Genomic DNA, 19,022 nt, shown 5'->3' with positions numbered 1-19,022 from the left:
TGTGCAACTTCTTGTGTGACTTAAGAGGCTGAGATAGTTTTAAATCATCTTTAATATAGCATTGTGCCAAAGTTTATGCTAAATCTTCATTACAGGCTACAATGCCCATTGCTTCAATGAAATACTAAATCTTCTCTCTAGCGAAGTGACGCATATCCATCTCAATCTTTCTTGCATGACACATGGGGCTATTATAGACCTTTCCAAATTGTTCATATAATATTATGTGTTACAGCTCCTTTCGAAATTACCCCTACAGACCACGGTTCCATAGAAGAGTGGTTCCCAGACTTTTGACATTATTGTTCCCCTTTTATAATATTTCTAACACTGAGTACCCCTGCTACCCCCCCCCCCCCCTAAAAGAATCCAGTTTGGCGACAAGACAAAGGAATGTTTGTAACTCACACTAGGCGAGATCTTTAGATTGACCTTGGAGTTTTGAATGTATATTTACGATGGAGATGAACTTGTTGCTTTTAACTTTCAAATAATGTAACTAACTGGAGTGATCGTTAAATGAACTTGTGTGTTACCCGTGCTTGTAATCGTGCTAGTATTTGTAATCGTGTTCGCATTATCGTAGTCTGTGAATCGTGACCAGTCTGTACTGTGTTATTGTGTGTATCAGTCGTGTTTTATTGAAATTAAAGCCTTGTTTCTAAGGTTATGAATTGACTTAGTATATTACAATTTATTTCAATAAAACCATTCTTAAATGGACAAGTTTTTGCGTCCCAATAGACTGGATGCTGATCCTAGTTCAACTAATGCTTCAGTTACATGGAAACATTGGATTTCTTGTTTTGACAGATTCGCAACGAAGGTAGGGGCTAGTGAAAGCGAACAGTTTGACCTGCTATGCAACTTTGTGTCTCCATCCTTATATCAGTATATTTCTACCTGTTCTAAATACTCAGAAGCAAAATCTATTCTTGAGAATTTATTTGTGAAGGCCCCTAATGAAACATTGGCCAGACATTTGCTTGCAACTTGCAAACAAGAAGTCGATCAAAGTCTTGATCAATTTGTACACAAGCTGAGAGTGATGGCCAGAGATTGTCAGTTCTGAGCTGTCAGTGCTGACAAAAATGAAGAGGACGCCATTCGCGATGCCTTTGTTAGCGGCATGCGTTCGAGTGTAATTAGACAGAGGCTACTTGAGAAAAGATCCCTTGACTTGAAAATGGCTTTAGATATTGCCAAGACTCTCGACATAGGCAAACGTGTCAGACAACTTTTCTTTTTCTATGGCCCAAAAAGAATCCAGTTCGTTTAGTACTCGGTCTCAATTGGTAGAGTCATCTCTTTCGTCATCGGCAATCTCAACCGAAGAAATGGTGGACTCAGAAACAATCGCAGCAGTGAATACTAAATGTTTCTTTTGCGGAGGTAGTCGGCATCTCAGAGCGAAATGCCCTGCCAAAGACTGCATGTGTCATTCGTGCGGGAAAAATGGACATTTTTCAAAGGTTTGCAGGTCTCGCAACACTCCTATAACCAAAACAAAAGTCAAAACATCTCCTAGCCACGAGATTAAAAGACAATCTTGTAAAGATTGTAGCTGCATTAAGGACTCTACACATCTAACATCACTAATTGCTACTTCGTCTGTACCTGGTTTAACTAAATCAACAGTACACATCTCTGTAAATGGCGTGAACCTAAAAGCCCTAATAGATACAGGTAGCGGGGAAAGCTACATTTCTTCAAACATACCAAGAGAGTACGATTGGTCAGTGACACGTTCAAAGCACAAAATTTCTATGGCGTCATCTCAACTGTCAAGCGTCACAAGAGGCCACACGTTTGCATCGCTAAAATACAAAGGGGAAGTTTACAATCAATTCAAACTTTCGTTACTAGATAAACTTTGCACTGATGTAGTGCTTGGGTTAGATTTCCTCGCATTACACAAAGAACTGATAATTCCATTCAACGGTGGTCGACCTGCATTTCATGTCTGCTCGCTCAATGCTGTGAAGGTAGAGGTACCACAATTGTTTGCAAATTTATCCCTTGATTGCAGACCTATTGCTACTAAATCTCGTCGTTACTCCTTCCAAGACACACAATTTATTAAAGCTGAAGTTGAGAAATTGATACGAAACGGTATCATTGAACCTTCCAAATCACCTTGGAGAGCTCAAGTCCTTGTCACGACCAATGAGCGGCACAAAAAGCGAATGGTCGTTGATTATAGCCAAACTATAAATAGATTCACTTACCTGGACGCTTACCCCATGCCTAGAGTGGATGAAATGGTGGAGAAAATTTCCATGTATGAAATCTTTAGCACATTGGATCTGGAGAGTGCTTATCACCAAATACCTATCCAACAGAGCGAAAAGAAATACACAGCCTTCGAAGCTTGTGGTAAAATCTACCAGTTTTGCAGAATACCCTTTGGGGTCACTAACGGTGTAGCTTGCTTCCAGAAAACCATAGACACTATTATAGAAAAAGAAAAGTTGTCTGACACGTTTGCCTATGTCGACAATGTAACAATATGTGGTACAGATGTAGACTCCCATAACAAAAATCTGTTGCATTTTCAGAAGGTAGCTCTGGAATACGGAATAACTTTCAACGAAAGTAAAAGTGTATTTGCTACTAAGAAGGTAAAGCTGCTTGGATATGAAATATCCAAAGGGCATTTGAAGCCGGACCCTGATAGATTTCAAGCTCTGCGAGATTTGCCACCTCCAAAAGATCTGAAGTCTCAGAAAAGGATTGTAGGACTTTTGGCATATTATGCTCACTGGATACCAAATTTCTCCGACAAAATGTATCCTATAATGAAAAATCAAATTTTTCCTGTACCCACAGAAGTAAAAACAGCGTTGGAAGACTTGAAAGAAGAATTGCAGAAAGCAGCAATTTTCACCATAAAGTATGACCATCCTCTAATTGTGGAAACTGACGCTTCTGACATCGCAGTAGCTGCCACTTTAAATCAGGAGGGAAGACCTATTGCATTCTTCTCTAGAACTCTTTCACCTACTGAAAGGCATCAATCTGCCATAGAGAAAGAAGCCACTGCAATAATTGAAGCCATACGCAAATGGAAGCATTATTTGTGTGGCAATCATTTTACCCTTATTACGGACCAGCGGTCTATTTCATACATATTTAAAGACACTCATGACAAGAAAATTAAAAACGATAAGATACAAAGGTGGAAATTGGAACTAGCAAGCTTCAAGTTTGATATACAGTATAGACCTGGGAACGCCAACACAGCAGCAGACACCTTGTCTAGAGGGCACTGTGCAACCATGACGAAACAAAGTAGCCTGAAGACGTACCATGACTACCTGTGTCATCCAGGTGTCACTAGACTTCTACATTATGTCAGGTCAAAGAACTTACCCTTCTCGGTTGAAGAGGTCAGACAGACCATTCAACAATGCAGAACCTGCAATAGAATTAAACCGCAATTCTATAAGGAATTTGCAGGTACGCTCATAAAGGCCACACAGCCGTTTGGAAGAGTAAGTGTTGACTTTAAAGGTCCTTTGCCATCAGCTACTCGCAACAAGTATTTGTTAACAATGATTGACGAATATTCGCGGTTTCCATTCGCTTTTCCCTGTCCTGATATGACATCTAAGACAGTAATAAAGTGCTTCGACCAGTTATTTTTCCTCTTTGGAACACCCAGTTACATCCACTCTGATCGTGGCACATCATTTATGTCCACAGAAACTACAGAATATCTACATTCTAAGGGCATAGCCACTAGCAGGACAACGCCCTATAATGCCAAAGGAAATGGGCAAATAGAAAAGCTGAATAAAACATTGTGGCAGGCTATTTTATTAGCAGTTGACTCAGGGAAGTTGGAACTATCACAGTGGGAATCTGTGTTGCCCCAGGCACTTCACTCAATTCGATCATTACTGTGTACTTCTACTAATGAAACTCCACACGAACGGATCTTCAAATTCAACAGAAGATCGCCAACGGGAACATCCTTGCCTACTTGGCTACAGAACCCAGGCAAAGTATTACTAAAATCCCCTGTAAGATCTTCAAAATTTGACCCATTGGTACAAGAGGTTGAACTTATTAGCTGCAACCCACAGTACGCCCATATACGATTTCCAAACGGCCGGGAGGAGACAGTGTCGCTTAGGCACCTGGCGCCAAAGGAAAGTTCCACGAACGACTATTTCGAACCAGAGAACGGTATTCTGCCTCAAGAGGTCGGTGACTCTTTGGATCTCTCACCAGGGAGTCGCTACGTGCCTGAAACTATCAGTAATTCACAGAGTCCCACCCCAATGATGTACAACCAGCCAGAAGTCATCAGTGACTCACAGGGGAGCCACCCAATGCCAGAGGCCAATATTGACTCGAGTCCCGTACAGGACAGTTACGACTTGCAAGGAAAAAGTCTACGCCAGAGATACCTCCGGATCCTTCCCTTCATACGCATGGTTATAACCTAAGACCCAGAAAGAAATAAAGGAGGGGTGAATGGAGTGATCGTTAAATGAACTTGTGTGTTACCCGTGCTTGTAATCGTGCTAGTATTTGTAATCGTGTTCGCATTATCGTAGTCTGTGAATTGTGACCAGTCTGTACTGTGTTATTGTGTGTATCAGTCGTGTTTTATTGAAATAAAGCCTTGTTTCTTAGGTTATGAATTGACTTAGTATATTACACTAACTATGAGGAAAGATGAAATGTAAATAAACAATGTACATAAGAAAATTAAATTTTGTAAAAATAATTCGTACTCTATTACAACTATAAATTTTATAGACAGAGCTATGACACGGTTCGATTCGAATTATATTTGAAAATGTTTCTTATGAATTGTTCTTTGGACTTGTACATGTACTAAAATGGAGAAGAGAGAAAAAAATGTGCATCTATCTCCTGCCGTCCTACAGGAGAAATGTACAAGTTTTCATAACTGAATGAAAGAAATATTACTCGGCAGTACAATAAATATTGTTTCTAATGAGCAGAGCAGTAAAAACAAAATAATTCATAATGAACAAAAAAAGAGCATTCCAGTGTCAACTCCAAATTCCATTTCCTTTTAGAAGAAATAAATTTTATTAAATATTTAATCCAGTTTTTAAAAAGTTAATTATCAAGAAAAAAATAGTTTGCATATTAATTTCAAGGATCAAATGATGACTTTAGAGATCTAAGGGTAGCCATTGCACCCATCTGAGCACAAAGCGAAGGGAAAGGGAGTTGGGACATCGTTTTGAGTTTTTGTGATCCACAGCAGAAAGACAATAGCACATTTGCTGGAGGATGATTCTATCTTATAGAGTACGAATCTCAGCTACTAGAATTGAATATCAAGGAAGCGCCATTTCGCCTTTAAAGACAAACAAGAATTATGTTTCAGCCAGAAAAATGTTGGTAAGCGCTCACCCCGCCCCCACGGTAAATGTTGCCAAGGTCGGAACGACATTGTTTTGTATGGTTAGGTAAGGTTAAGTAAATGTTTGAGAAACACTGTCTTATGAAATATTGAAAATCTACTAATCCCTTCTCTCCCTATTTAGAGAACAGCACTTGTTATGCTTATTTCTGCTTTTCTAAATCATTAAAATGAATGAATCTGCTTTCAAAAGAGATGCTAGGGGGCTAGACATCCTTTTTTTTCTTCTTTTTTGATGCCAAGTTTTGAATAGTTAATTTGTTGTTCTTTTTTTGGGACAAAGAGGCCAAGACCTTGTACATTGGACATGCTAGCTCCAATATGGTAATGTTTATTCATATCGGATGAACTATATTGTATTGGCGCATCATTTTCCACTGTCCTATAAATGCAACAATACGAGGATTAAGCATATTTGTGAACCTCCGTGCACTGAGGCTTGATGCTGAGACTAATCCCTTATTGCACGGTCTAGGTATCTGACAGTGTTCTGCAGGATTTGCCTGTCTTCGTACTGGGCAAGACCCCCGCAAGCACCAGTTCTATCTGTTTCCAGACTAGTCGTATCGTCGATTGTACTTATGAGCACCCTGCTATTGTAGAGGATGTGCTCTACTGTCTCGTCTTCCATGTGACACAGACGACATCTGGTATCTGGTTCTCTTTGATCCTACCGAAGTAGGTTCCTATCGGACAGTGTCCCGTGCGAAAGCGTGCAAAAATTGCCTGATCCTTTCTGTCTAGCTGCCACCACTCGTCCTTCCTGTTTGGGCGTTTGGGAACCTTTCAGACTTTCCGTCCCGTGCTGCAGTGGTCCCAGCTATTGTACCACTTGGACTTGGACATAGTACATAGGTCGTCTTACAGATCTTAAAAACAGGTTTTGTTATCAATGTTCGTAGTTGAGCAATAATATAGTGTACAACTTTGGAAAAAGGAAATAACTTCTTGATGAGTTGGATGCACAAGATATCATGTGGATGCTACACTCAAACGCCACTTAACAGAGGAACTGTGCAATGATTTTTGTCAATCAGACCTTATTTAGACTAGATAGATTCTTAAGCTATTATGACACGGGGCCCTTTTAATCGACATATGGCAATTTTTCCTTTGCATTTTCTTCAAAATGATTGGAATAATTTATTGAAAAGGGGTGGGGAAGCAATGGGGGGGGGGGGCAAACAAGGGTTGGGGGGGGGGGCCTCAGAGCAGGTGTTGACTATATGAAATCCAGTACTGTTTTCGATACCTGGAATATAGATCTAGCCTCTTCAGATGGTTACTTTGAGTTGTCTTTCTTTTAGCTTTCTCATTACTCTTATGATCTTATCTTTTCCATTGTTCGAGATATCAAATAAAATGATTAATTACCAATAGTTAATCAGCTAATATGTTTTTTTTTGTGTGTATTCTTGTTTTGTCAGGTACAAGAAATAATTGTGCAAAATTTCAACTTAATCCGAGATCGGGTGTGGGAGATATACCGTGTGCAACCTTTTTACCAAACAGACTGACTGACAGACAGACAGAGTTGATATAAGCTTTTTAGTAAAATATTATGTCAAGGGACGGTCTGTGTCAGTGATAAATATGAAGTCAAAACGACACAACTCAGTCTGGCGGAAATTAACGCTGAAACCTGAAAGATATTCTATCGGGTAAAACCTCTCCCTAACGACTTTAGAGGGTAGGCCTGTCTGAGTTGAGAACCGCGTTAGACTACTGGTGCAAGATGGCCGATGTCGGCAAAGCAGATGAGATTAAAGATCTCTAGATAAAAGAGGATTCTAGAAAACGTATTTCCTTAGTTAGTCCTTAGACAAAATACGCTGGAAAAAAAATGCGAGAGATTATTGAGGGTTTTAAAGTTGAAAGCGCAGGGGCGTCGCTGGGTAGTATGTAATGAGTATGTGGTAAAAAAAAAAAAGGTCGCAGTCCAGGGGTTAAAAGAGAAGGCAGTTACTTATTTAAGTTGTGGTGAAAGGGCCCATGAGCCAAGCGAATGCCTAAGTGAACTTGGGTTCCCGATTCATTTTTTATAGCCTTTGACAGAGCAGCATAGAAACCTTCCAAGTCTCTTTCTCACTCTTTCTATTACTGTCTCTATATATCTTTCCCGCTCTCCCAGTCTTGTCTTTATCTCTCTCTCTCTTTGTTTCTCTATTCTGTCTCTCTTTCACAAACATATCTCTTTCGCTTTCTGTCTTCTCTCTATCTCACTGTTTTCCTTTGTCTCCCTCTCTCATTCTCTCTTTCCCCCATTTCTCACTCTCTCTCTCTCTCTTTCTCTCTCTCTCTCTCTCCATTAAACTTAAATTCTTCTTATATAAACACACTCTCTAAGCATAGATACACACATACACACTTACTGGTAAGGACATCACTACTTATGTCTGTCTTGACCTGAAAGCCAGACAATGACCCCACATCAGATAGCTGTCAGATGACACACTGCTGTGAGAGTGACTCTATGTCAAGGCCCGAACACCTTCCAATGGTTATACTTTCAAGCTTCGGTAATTAGGTCTGAAGTTTTGGTGTCAAAATGTTTTTAGCTTCGTTTTAGATGACGTCATTTCCCTTTAATTCGGGCTGTATGATAGTACACAATGTTTCACATTTCCTTCTTTTAATTTACACTTTAAGTTACATTTTTTAATGACAATACCTCCTTTATACAGCTATAGGATATAGTAAAATATACAATAAAATAAAAATAAATATCTAGTTCATACCAGATATCGAAACCGTGATTTCAACACCGTCAACACCGTCAAATGTGTCATCGTATTTAGACGAGTACTTTCCAATTATAATCATTATATGGACATCTAGATCTAGTGCTAGACCTTAACTTCTGCTTTAGGACTCGTATGATGTAGTCCTGATCTAGATTTCCTTCTAGATGTAATCTTTATTAGATTTACGTAAAAAATATTCGTAAAGATTAGATATTTTTTTCAATAAGATTGAAACAACTTTAATTTACTCTTTTGTCGTATAACTTCGGAACACTATGGCTAAATTTACATTTTTTTTTTTACTTTGAAAAATTATAACGGTCAAACTAGAGTTTTACCCATGTGGCCAACGAGCTAGTAATTCTTTTCTCAGCGATATACATCAGCCGTTAAATTTCTAGGAAAATCGTCAAAGTCTAAATCTAGATCTAGATATACGCCTACGTTTCTTACAAAAAGAAATGAGATTGAAATATTTATTTAAAGTTAGAATTCCTCACATATTAGTATGTCTTAATAGCAATGTTAATAAAACGTCACTATAATCTCTAGTATCTCAAATGTCGAGGGTTCGACCAATACCATTCGTTATAGATAGCCTGAACTGCAACGTCCCAACCAGTGGGCAGTTTAGACCAATAGTTCGTTGCAACGTTGCACAGGCCTATGACGTCCAAAACTTCCTGAAAGAGAGTTGGAGAGCTCTCACGAAGGCCGCGGGACACACATTAGAGACCCAAAGAAAAGCCCTGTAAACGACGTAAAAGATATATTTAAAATGAGACCCACCCCCCGGGCAGATAATGACTTTGTATGCATCAGATGTAAAAACATAAAGGTCGCTACAGGTTTGGTGTAGTCATGTCATGTGAAACACTCCACTCATCCTATAGTTTTGTGTAGTCATGTCATGTGAAACACTCCACTCATCCTATAGTTTTGTGTAGTCATGTCATGTGAAACACTCCCCTCATCCTATAGTTTTCTGTAGTCATGTCATGTGAAACACTCCACTCATCCTATAGTTTTGTGTAGTCATGTCATGTGAAACACTCCACTCATCCTATAGTTTTGTGTAGTCATGTTAAACACTCCACTCATCCTATAGTATTGTGTAGTCATGTCATGTGAAACACTCCACTCATCCTATAGTTTTGTGTAGTCATGTGAAACACTCCACTCATCCTATAGTTTTGTGTAGTCATGTCATGTGAAACACTCCCCTCATCGTATAGTTTTGTGTAGTCATGTGAAACACTCCACTCATCCTATAGTTTTGTGTAGTCATGTCATGTGAAACACTGCACTCATCCTATAGTTTTGTGTAGTCATGTCATGTGAAACACTCCACTCATCCTATAGTTTTGTGTAGTCATGTCATGTGAAACACTCCCCTCATCCTATAGTTTTCTGTAGTCATGTCATGTGAAACACTCCACTCATCCTATAGTTTTGTGTAGTCATGTCATGTGAAACACTCCACTCTGCCTATAGTTTTGTGTAGTCATGTGAAACACTCCACTCATCCTATAGTATTGTGTAGTCATGTCATGTGAAACACTCCCCTCATCCTATAGTTTTGTGTAGTCATGTGAAACACTCCACTCATCCTATAGTTTTGTGTAGTCATGTCATGTGAAACACTCCCCTCATCCTATAGTTTTGTGTAGTCATGTGAAACACTCCACTCATCCTATAGTTTTGTGTAGTCATGTCATGTGAAACACTCCACTCATCCTATAGTTTTGTGTAGTCATGTGAAACACTCCACTCATCCTATAGTATTGTGTAGTCATGTCATGTGAAACACTCCACTCATCCTATAGTTTTGTGTAGTCATGTCATGTGAAACACTCCACTCATCCTATAGTTTTGTGTAGTCATGTGAAACACTCCACTCATCCTATAGTTTTGTGTAGTCATGTGAAACACTCCACTCATCCTATAGTTTTGTGTAGTCATGTGAAACACTCCACTCATCCTATAGTTTTGTGTAGTCATGTGAAACACTCCACTCATCCTATAGTTTTGTGTAGTCATGTGAAACACTCCACTCATCCTATAGTTTTGTGTAGTCATGTCATGTGAAACACTCCACTCATCCTATAGTTTTGTGTAGTCATGTCATGTGAAACACTGCACTCATCCTATAGTTTTGTGTAGTCATGTGAAACACTCCACTCATCCTATAGTTTTGTGTAGTCATGTGAAACACTCCACTCATCCTATAGTTTTGTGTAGTCATGTGAAACACTCCACTCATCCTATAGTTTTGTGTAGTCATGTGAAACACTCCACTCATCCTATAGTTTTGTGTAGTCATGTGAAACACTCCACTCATCCTATAGTTTTGTGTAGTCATGTGAAACACTCCACTCATCCTATAGTTTTGTGTAGTCATGTCATGTGAAACACTCCACTCATCCTATAGTTTTGTGTAGTCATGTGAAACACTCCACTCATCCTATAGTTTTGTGTAGTCATGTCATGTGAAACACTCCCCTCATCCTATAGTTTTGTGTAGTCATGTCATGTGAAACACTCCACTCATCCTATAGTTTTGTGTAGTCATGTGAAACACTCCACTCATCCTATAGTTTTGTGTAGTCATGTGAAACACTCCACTCATCCTATAGTTTTGTGTAGTCATGTGAAACACTCCACTCATCCTATAGTTTTGTGTAGTCATGTCATGTGAAACACTCCACTCATCCTATAGTTTTGTGTAGTCATGTGAAACACTCCACTCATCCTATAGTTTTGTGTAGTCATGTCATGTGAAACACTCCACTCATCCTATAGTTTTGTGTAGTCATGTGAAACACTCCACTCATCCTATAGTTTTGTCTAGTCATGTGAAACACTCCACTCATCCTATAGTTTTGTGTAGTCATGTGAAACACTCCACTCATCCTATAGTTTTGTGTAGTCATGTGAAACACTCCACTCATCCTATAGTTTTGTGTAGTCATGTGAAACACTCCACTCATCCTATAGTTTTGTGTAGTCATGTCATGTGAAACACTCCACTCATCCTATAGTTTTGTGTAGTCATGTCATGTGAAACACTCCACTCATCCTATAGTTTTGTGTAGTCATGTGAAACACTCCACTCATCCTATAGTTTTGTGTAGTCATGTCATGTGAAACACTCCACTCATCCTATAGTTTTGTGTAGTCATGTCATGTGAAACACTCCACTCATCCTATAGTTTTGTGTAGTCATGTCATGTGAAACACTCCACTCTGCCTATAGTTTTGTGTAGTCATGTGAAACACTCCACTCATCCTATAGTTTTGTGTAGTCATGTGAAACACTCCACTCATCCTATAGTTTTGTCTAGTCATGTGAAACACTCCACTCATCCTATAGTTTTGTGTAGTCATGTGAAACACTCCACTCATCCTATAGTTTTGTGTAGTCATGTGAAACACTCCACTCATCCTATAGTTTTGTGTAGTCATGTCATGTGAAACACTCCACTCATCCTATAGTTTTGTGTAGTCATGTGAAACACTCCACTCATCCTTATTCTACGAAATCGAAGACATTGCCGTAATTATAACCACCAAAACAAAGTGACCAAAGAATGAGAACAATCAGATGTAGGTGGACAAGGTATTGTCTTGAAACCCATGGACACTCCCTCTACAAACGCCCATTTAGTGGCAAATGCGGTACGCGTGGGCCCAGGTTTAAGAGAATAACGGTATCCCCCTCCTTGAGTCCTCGAGCAACTGAAAGATTGTGTGTATCAATCAGGTTATATAGGTCGGTGTTGTTTTTTTTTTTTTTTCTAAAAAAAGGAAATGTGTGATGATAATATCAATAACATACACATCGTATAAGTGACGAACAGCAAGCAATGTTTTGTACTGCTTCATTATAATGCGATTGTTATATTTTAAACAGGGGACGTTACCTTAAGAAATAAAAACGACCACTTGTGTACCCAAATTTATTCGATTGTCTCCCCTTACAACATTTATGTTGCTTTAAAAATTGGTTGTTATCTGGAACATTATAGATAAACATAGCATAAAGCAGTTGTGTGTTATTTTTTATACTTCGTACAGCAAATGTATTCACCATGTTTTGTTTTAGAATGATGAAATAATAATTTTTTAGTGGTCTAATAATAGTCATAACACCATTTTAGTAATTATTGCCAATTTAATAAGAAATTACAAAACTGCTAACCATTAGGTTGGTTAGAATTGCATAATAAACTATCAATTGTATAGTTAAAAGTAATTGAACTTAAAACTTTCAATAACTTGTCAGGTTACCCTCTCTAGTAAGGCCAATACCTCTCGCCACCCCACTCATCACTATTAGAAAGTTGTCCTCTTCCCAACCCTTACCACACCACACTCCCCTGCTCAGCTCTCTTAGCAAAAGGGAATCAAGACAGCACAACGCCCCTTGACCAGAGAGGCGGGATCCACATGTACGTATTGCCTGTACAACCTTCGACCCCCAGCGGATCGTCACTTTGGTGTCACATATCACTCGAGACCAATAGTTATAGAAGGCCGGAGCATTGACCTGCAACGTCACAACCTGTGGGCAGTTTAGACCAAAAGCTCGTTGCCACGTCGTATGGTCTGGTACCACTCCCCTCCCCCCCTCTCTCTCTCCCCTTAATGCAACAAGTCTGTGTGCGTACGTTTTGCTCCATCTCTGTGGTAAGACTTCGTTCGAAGTGAATATTTCAAGACCTCCCTCCTTCTCCTTCACTTTCTCTACACTGGCGTAGCTAGGAATTTGACATCATTTGAAGACCCAGGGGGCTTGACCTCTTTGGGGGCCCCTTCCCTTTGCGTAATATTTAATGTAAACAAGTAATTTTGAAAACTCATTTGGGGACTCCCCGTGAAGATTTTCAAATTCGGCCCCCTCCTCCCCCTAGCTACGCCACTGTTTCTCTACCACCAGGTCCACTAATATTTCTGGCGCCTTCTTTAAACTGCACAGCTACTAATTTCCAGCACCAACGTCCCAGTATCTGGCTCCAGCTGAACACTGCCCAGTTTAGACAGCCCTCTACCAACTGCCTATAACATATCCTTCCAAACCTGAGCTAGCCTCAATCTTCTATCAGTTAAGAACTTTCTGCTCAGAGCCCATCTATCAACGAGGACGCAGACGGGCCCAGTAATCAACCAGTAATCAACCTACCAGAATCGATAAGATAAGCAGAAGAAAAATCATTAATGACAATCGCTGGTTGTAGTACAATCGAATCATATGATGAAAACCTTAGCCGTATCAACTCTTGTATCGCCGTATCAACTCTTGTACCGCCGTATCAACTTTTGTACCTTCGTATCAACTCTTGTACCGCTGTATCAACTCTTGTACCGCTGTATCAACTCTTGTACCGCTGTATCAACTCTTGTACCACCGTATCAACTCTTGTTACGCCGTATCATTTCTTGTACCGCCGTATCAACTCTTGTACCGCCGTATCAACTCTTGTACCGCCGTATCAACTTTTGTACCGCCGTATCAACTCTTGTACCGCTGTATCAACTCTTGTACCGCTTTATCAACTCTTGTGCTGCTGTATCAACTCTTGTACAGCTGTATCAACTCTTGTACCGCTCTACTGGCCTCTCCGTCTCGTCCCGGGCTTGTATTGGTTTCAACTGTTCCGACTTCACACTTCATTGACTTCCTTGTGCCCGACTTGATAATAGGTCTTGACTTCGTCCCGTGCTCATGAGGTGTCTACTCGACACCAAACCGTCGTAATGTGCCGTACGGAACCACACCGTTGAACCACACCGCCTAACCGCACTGAAATAAACCAAGCCGTATTGAACCAATCCTTCTTAAGACTAAGACTAAGACTAAGACTAAGACTGCTTTATTGATCCTTACGGAAATTTGTTGTGATTACAAGGACTCGTTTCTCATATAAAGACAACACAACAGAAAAATACATATAAATACAACAGACAACATAAAGAGTTCATTCAGCGACTACACACAGGTATCTTGGTGCATTTCATGTTCCCTGATCAATGAGTGGCGGTGATAGAGTCTGACCGAGTGAGGTACGAACGAGTTTTTGTACCGCTCCGTTCTTGTTTTGATTGACAGCAGTCGCCCACTTCGCGACGACCTGGCGTAGTTCTGATGGAGCGGGTGGCCGTTGTCTTCCAAGATTTTTTCGATTTTTCTTAGGCACGTTTGTTCAAAAAGTTCCTTTAAATGTGGTAATGTTGTGAGTGTAATTTTTGATGCTTTTTTAATGATGTTTTCTAGACGTTGCAACAGTTTAGATGAGGCGTTGCCTTGCCAACAACTTATTCCGTATGTTAGCAGATTTTGTACTGTCGCGCCGTAAAATGTCTCAAGGATCTTCTTGTTTAATTTAAAACTGTTGAGTTTGTATAGAAAAAAGAGTCGCTGGGCTGTTTTCTTTGTCAGAGTTCCAAGGTGGTCTTCCCATGAAAGCTTGTTGTTGATGATAATGCCTAGATATTTATATGCCTTTACTTGTTCTATAGATGTAGTGTTTATTTGCAGTTCACGTATAGTTTGTTTTTTCTTTCTAAAATCTATTATAAGTTCTTTAGTTTTTGTTACATTCAGTTCTAGAAAGTTGTCGGTGCACCAGTTTGTAAACTCTTCTATCGAGCTTCGATACTGAGTTTCGTCTCCTGAAATAAGACCGACTATGGCAGTATCATCAGCGAATTTAATGAGTTTAACTGAGTCATAGATGCTTCTTATGTCATTAGTGTAAAGAGTGTATAGCACAGGAGAAAGTACACAACCTTGTGGAGCACCCGTACATAGTACTCGAGTTGACGATTTGGTGTTGTTGACTTTAACATACTGGGGCCGTTGGGTTAAAAAGTTTAGAACCCATGCTTGCAAGTAAGGGCTTACATTTAAGTTACTCAGTTTGTTTATCATTAGATGTGGCTGTATGGTATTGAAAGCCGAGGAGAAATCTACGAAGAGGACTCGTGCATATGTTTTGGGTATATCGAGATGCTTATAAAGCTGGTCCAAAAGCAATAGAATGGCATCCTCAGTTCCTCTAGCTGCTTTGTATGCAAATTGGTGAGGGTCTAGGCTGTTATTGACTTTTGCAACAAGTTGTTTAAGAATATATTTTTCAAAACATTTCATAACAATAGGTGTTAGTGCTACTGGGCGGAAATCATTTAAGCAATCTATTTTTGGTTTCTTAGGCACTGGTATGATTTCTGAAGTTTTCCAGATGTTTGGAATTACGCACGTTTGCAATGACTGGTTAAAGATATGACAGAAGATAGAAGAAATTTGCTCCGCACATAGCTTGATCAGCTTGCCACTAATTTTGTCCGGTCCACAAGCTTTTGTTACATCCACTCTCTTAAATAACAATGTCACTTCATCCTCCGTTACAAAATTGACGTAGGGCTCTTGTTTTCCTTTGGACAGAGTGTTGAAAAGTTCTTTGTGTAGTTCAACAAAATCTTCTTTGTCAAAACGAGAATAGAAATAATTTAGTTCGTTGGCGAATTTCTCATCATCAGCCACTAAAATTTGTTTTCGTTTTGAGGCGCAGCCTGTTATTTTCTTTAATCCCTCCCAGCATTGTTTTGAGTTGTTCTTTGCAAAGAAATTCTCAATTTTTTCTTTGTATGTTTTTTTCCCTTCAATTATTGCTTTTCTCAGTTTATTTTTAGCATTTATAAACTCTTCGTTGCTAGCCTTATACTTTGTTTTCTTTTCAGTAATAAGGTGTTTGATTTTTTTGGTCATCCAGGGCTTATTGTTTCCATAGACTTGTATTGTTTTTGTTGGAATTGTTAACTCCTCGCAGAATGATAGATATGAGGTAACAGTTTCTGTTAGTTCGTTTATGTCTGGACAGTTCTCAATAAAGATTTCTTGATTGCGACATCTTCGCTCTTTATATCCCGACGTCCCCGAAGGCCTTCTAGAAACCGACGGAACGTCTCTAGACCCTTCTGGTTGATCACATGACTGTATAGAGGGAAGACGTTAACAGGAAATGACGAACCTATACATAGCAAGCGGTACGTCATAATAAAAAAACCAAAATAGAAAACACTTTAATCAAAAAGGTTATATGAGGAAAAGAATCACACAATTACTGCCCTATTGCTCAATATTGCAAGATCTATCTCCCCTTTAATCTTACTGTTACACAAAACTAATTAATTACCACTAATTAATTAACAAATTGGCTAGTGGTTTTTTTTATTCATGAACGGGAAATGGGAAAAATGAATAAAAAATATATATTTTTGTTTTTTAATACTAGATGAATAGAGTACTATCTGTTCATAGCAGTGACCAACTAAATTTCCTCTCACAAGTTTGAATTTCACACACTTAACCGAGTTATGTCACAGATTTTCCGTTTACAGTTTAAAACAACTGACTAAAGAGCACAGAACGAATCTTTAAACTTGATATAAAAACGTTAGGTCTCTACTCCGCCGCTCCCTGCCGTTGACCCTGGTGTAATCAAGCTGAAAGATAAACTAATGAGAAAAAAACAACAAAGTCATGCTAACAAGTACACACCATTTGATGACGTCAAATGCAGGTTTTACCTGGATTTGAAATATATCAAAGTCTAGCTATGTAAAATCACAGATTCATTTGCTCAGTACAGAAAACTAAGGCTGGACAGTTTTAAACTAAAGTCAATTTTTATTTAGAAATATGAGAAAAAAAAAATCATTTTATTAAAAATTTTATATTTGTGTGAATTCTAAAACTAACTAATATTTTTATACAATTATTTTTATTAAGCTAAAAAAAAACAACTAGACAATGTGTTATTTACTATGAATATTTTAATACATCTTATGGTGTAGGCCTACAGTCAGTTTAGATACAACGTCTTTGGTCTGTTACGGCAGTCAGTGTATTGGGTTTGAGATTGAAGTTCAACCCAAGCGGGAAGAGTTTCTCTTTAAGAGATAGAAAAAGGGAAAAAAAAAGATATGCAGTTTAATCAAAACCTGTTCCTATCATAATATTAAGATAAAGTAATTTCTAATGAAAATAAATGTTTTCAGTGTGTAAAGCCGGCAGATTTTGGGTCAGTGCTTCTTGAGGCAGAAACACCTTCACGAAGCTTTAACTCCTTTCTATTTCCGAAACCACAGCTCTAATTAACACAACCACTTTAACGTCTACGAGTTGTTCCCCCTTAAAGATTTGAACCTAACACCTTTTGTCATCCAGCTGGAGCTAGACGTAGGAAACCGACACTTCTAAAACTGCTGAACCAAACTTACCTCTTAAACAATGAAGGGTCTGGGGTCAAATCCGAGGCCACAGTTGAGGCTATGGACACGATGCTGTGACGGACGCGCTTGGCTCCAAGTCCTTCCATGCCGTTCAGCTTACCATTCTCCGAAGCGGCGTGTCCGTTGGGGTTGGTGTTTATCTTGCCGTTAGACGCAGGTGGGAAACTTTTCAGAATACCCCCTTTGCCGTTGAAGCTCGTGGGAGAGATCTGGTCATCTATTCTTTTGAAGGACTCTTCGTTGGAGATGGTAAAAATGTTTGGATTGCCCATTTCTTAAGGTCTAATAGGCTTGATATCAATCTATGTAATTTAGTCTAATATTCTAATCACGGATTTGAAATAATAGGTATAGGTGTAATAACACTCAGTAGTATTCAGTAAAATAGTCTCAATTTACATTTAATGATTATATTCCATCACATAGAAACAGTCTTGTTCTGAAGAAGTATTCAATATATGAATACAATGAATTCACACATAGGAGAGAATTAAGATGCCAATATTGGTATTGGGTAACGTCCTCGACTCTGGCTTAGTGTAAGACAAACTCAAAGACCTGGGCCACATTTTATAGTGCAATTTAAAGGCAGACACAAATTTTCGGTGACAGGATCTTAAAATGATATACAACTTTCGTTTGGCAGATGGAATGAACGGCTCTTAAGTCTGTAATGTGTTTGTACACCAGGGTATTTGTGTGTATGTGCATTATGTATGTGTGAATGTAATACATGCATAAGTGTCGGTATGTAACTGTGTGTGTTTTAGAGGCGGATCTATAGATTTATTGGGGGAGGGGGGTATATATGTGTTTTTTTTATTATAAATATTTTACCAGATAAAATGAATAAAAGAGATGTTGATACCAAAATTCACGAGAAGATGGAAAATAAAAACGGAAGGGTGGGGGAGATACTTCATGGAAAATTATAACTTTTTGTACCGCAGGAATACAATTTGTTTAAACGTATATTAGAGAAATCATTTTGTACTAAACCTATTTTAAATCTGCAAAGTTTTGAAGAAACAATTAGAACTAAAGACTTCTAATTTGTCAAATGAAACATAGACACTTATGTTATTTCGTTGGGTTCTATTATAAGGCTATGTCTTCGAGCCGGAAGAGTATGGACTAATGCAGTGTTTGTCACATGTCTTCGCAAATCCAGTTGCGACCGTCTTCATTTTTTGCCCTTTCTGATGCCCACATAGCCGTTGTCCACAAGAATCGATATAAGTTTTTGTTTCGTCTTTGCGTCTCTGGCAACCGATGGCCTCTGAAAGACACAAATGGAGAGCTCTCACGAAGATTGACACACATTTGAGGCCCATAAGAAAATCCCTTACCATTATATCGCCTCAACATTTCTGCATATTGCTTTTTTTTCTTTTTTTTTTGTTTCTTTTGCTACATTTTCCTACCTTCGGATGATAGTAAACCTGTGGTACAAATCAATATTAAAACAAAGAACAGATTACTGTGTTAAGCTTTGCATTTGATAAATCTTCAAAGGTATGTGGGTTCTTGGTATTACGATAAAGCGTTTGCACTTTGAGAAATGATTGCATAAG

At 38.9% G+C, this 19,022-nt stretch overlaps 1 protein-coding gene across 1 annotated transcript in view; it reads right to left on the bottom strand.

Annotated features, from left to right (window-relative positions):
- Positions 1–17,986, bottom strand: part of LOC106070564 (uncharacterized) — a 43,107-nt gene extending 25,121 nt beyond the window's left edge. Inside the window, exon 1 of the mRNA XM_056044263.1 lies at positions 17,437–17,986. Coding sequence (XP_055900238.1) covers positions 17,437–17,720 — 284 coding nt within the window. The 5' untranslated portion in view covers positions 17,721–17,986. The remainder of the gene's footprint in view (positions 1–17,436) is intronic.
- Positions 17,987–19,022: the final 1,036 nt, after the last annotated feature.

Source organism: Biomphalaria glabrata, chromosome 10 (genome assembly GCF_947242115.1).
Source record: "Biomphalaria glabrata chromosome 10, xgBioGlab47.1, whole genome shotgun sequence".
NCBI classification, from domain to species: domain Eukaryota; kingdom Metazoa; phylum Mollusca; class Gastropoda; family Planorbidae; genus Biomphalaria; species Biomphalaria glabrata.
Note: the sequence above shows the minus strand (reverse complement) of the source record. Positions and strands in the feature narration are given on the sequence as shown.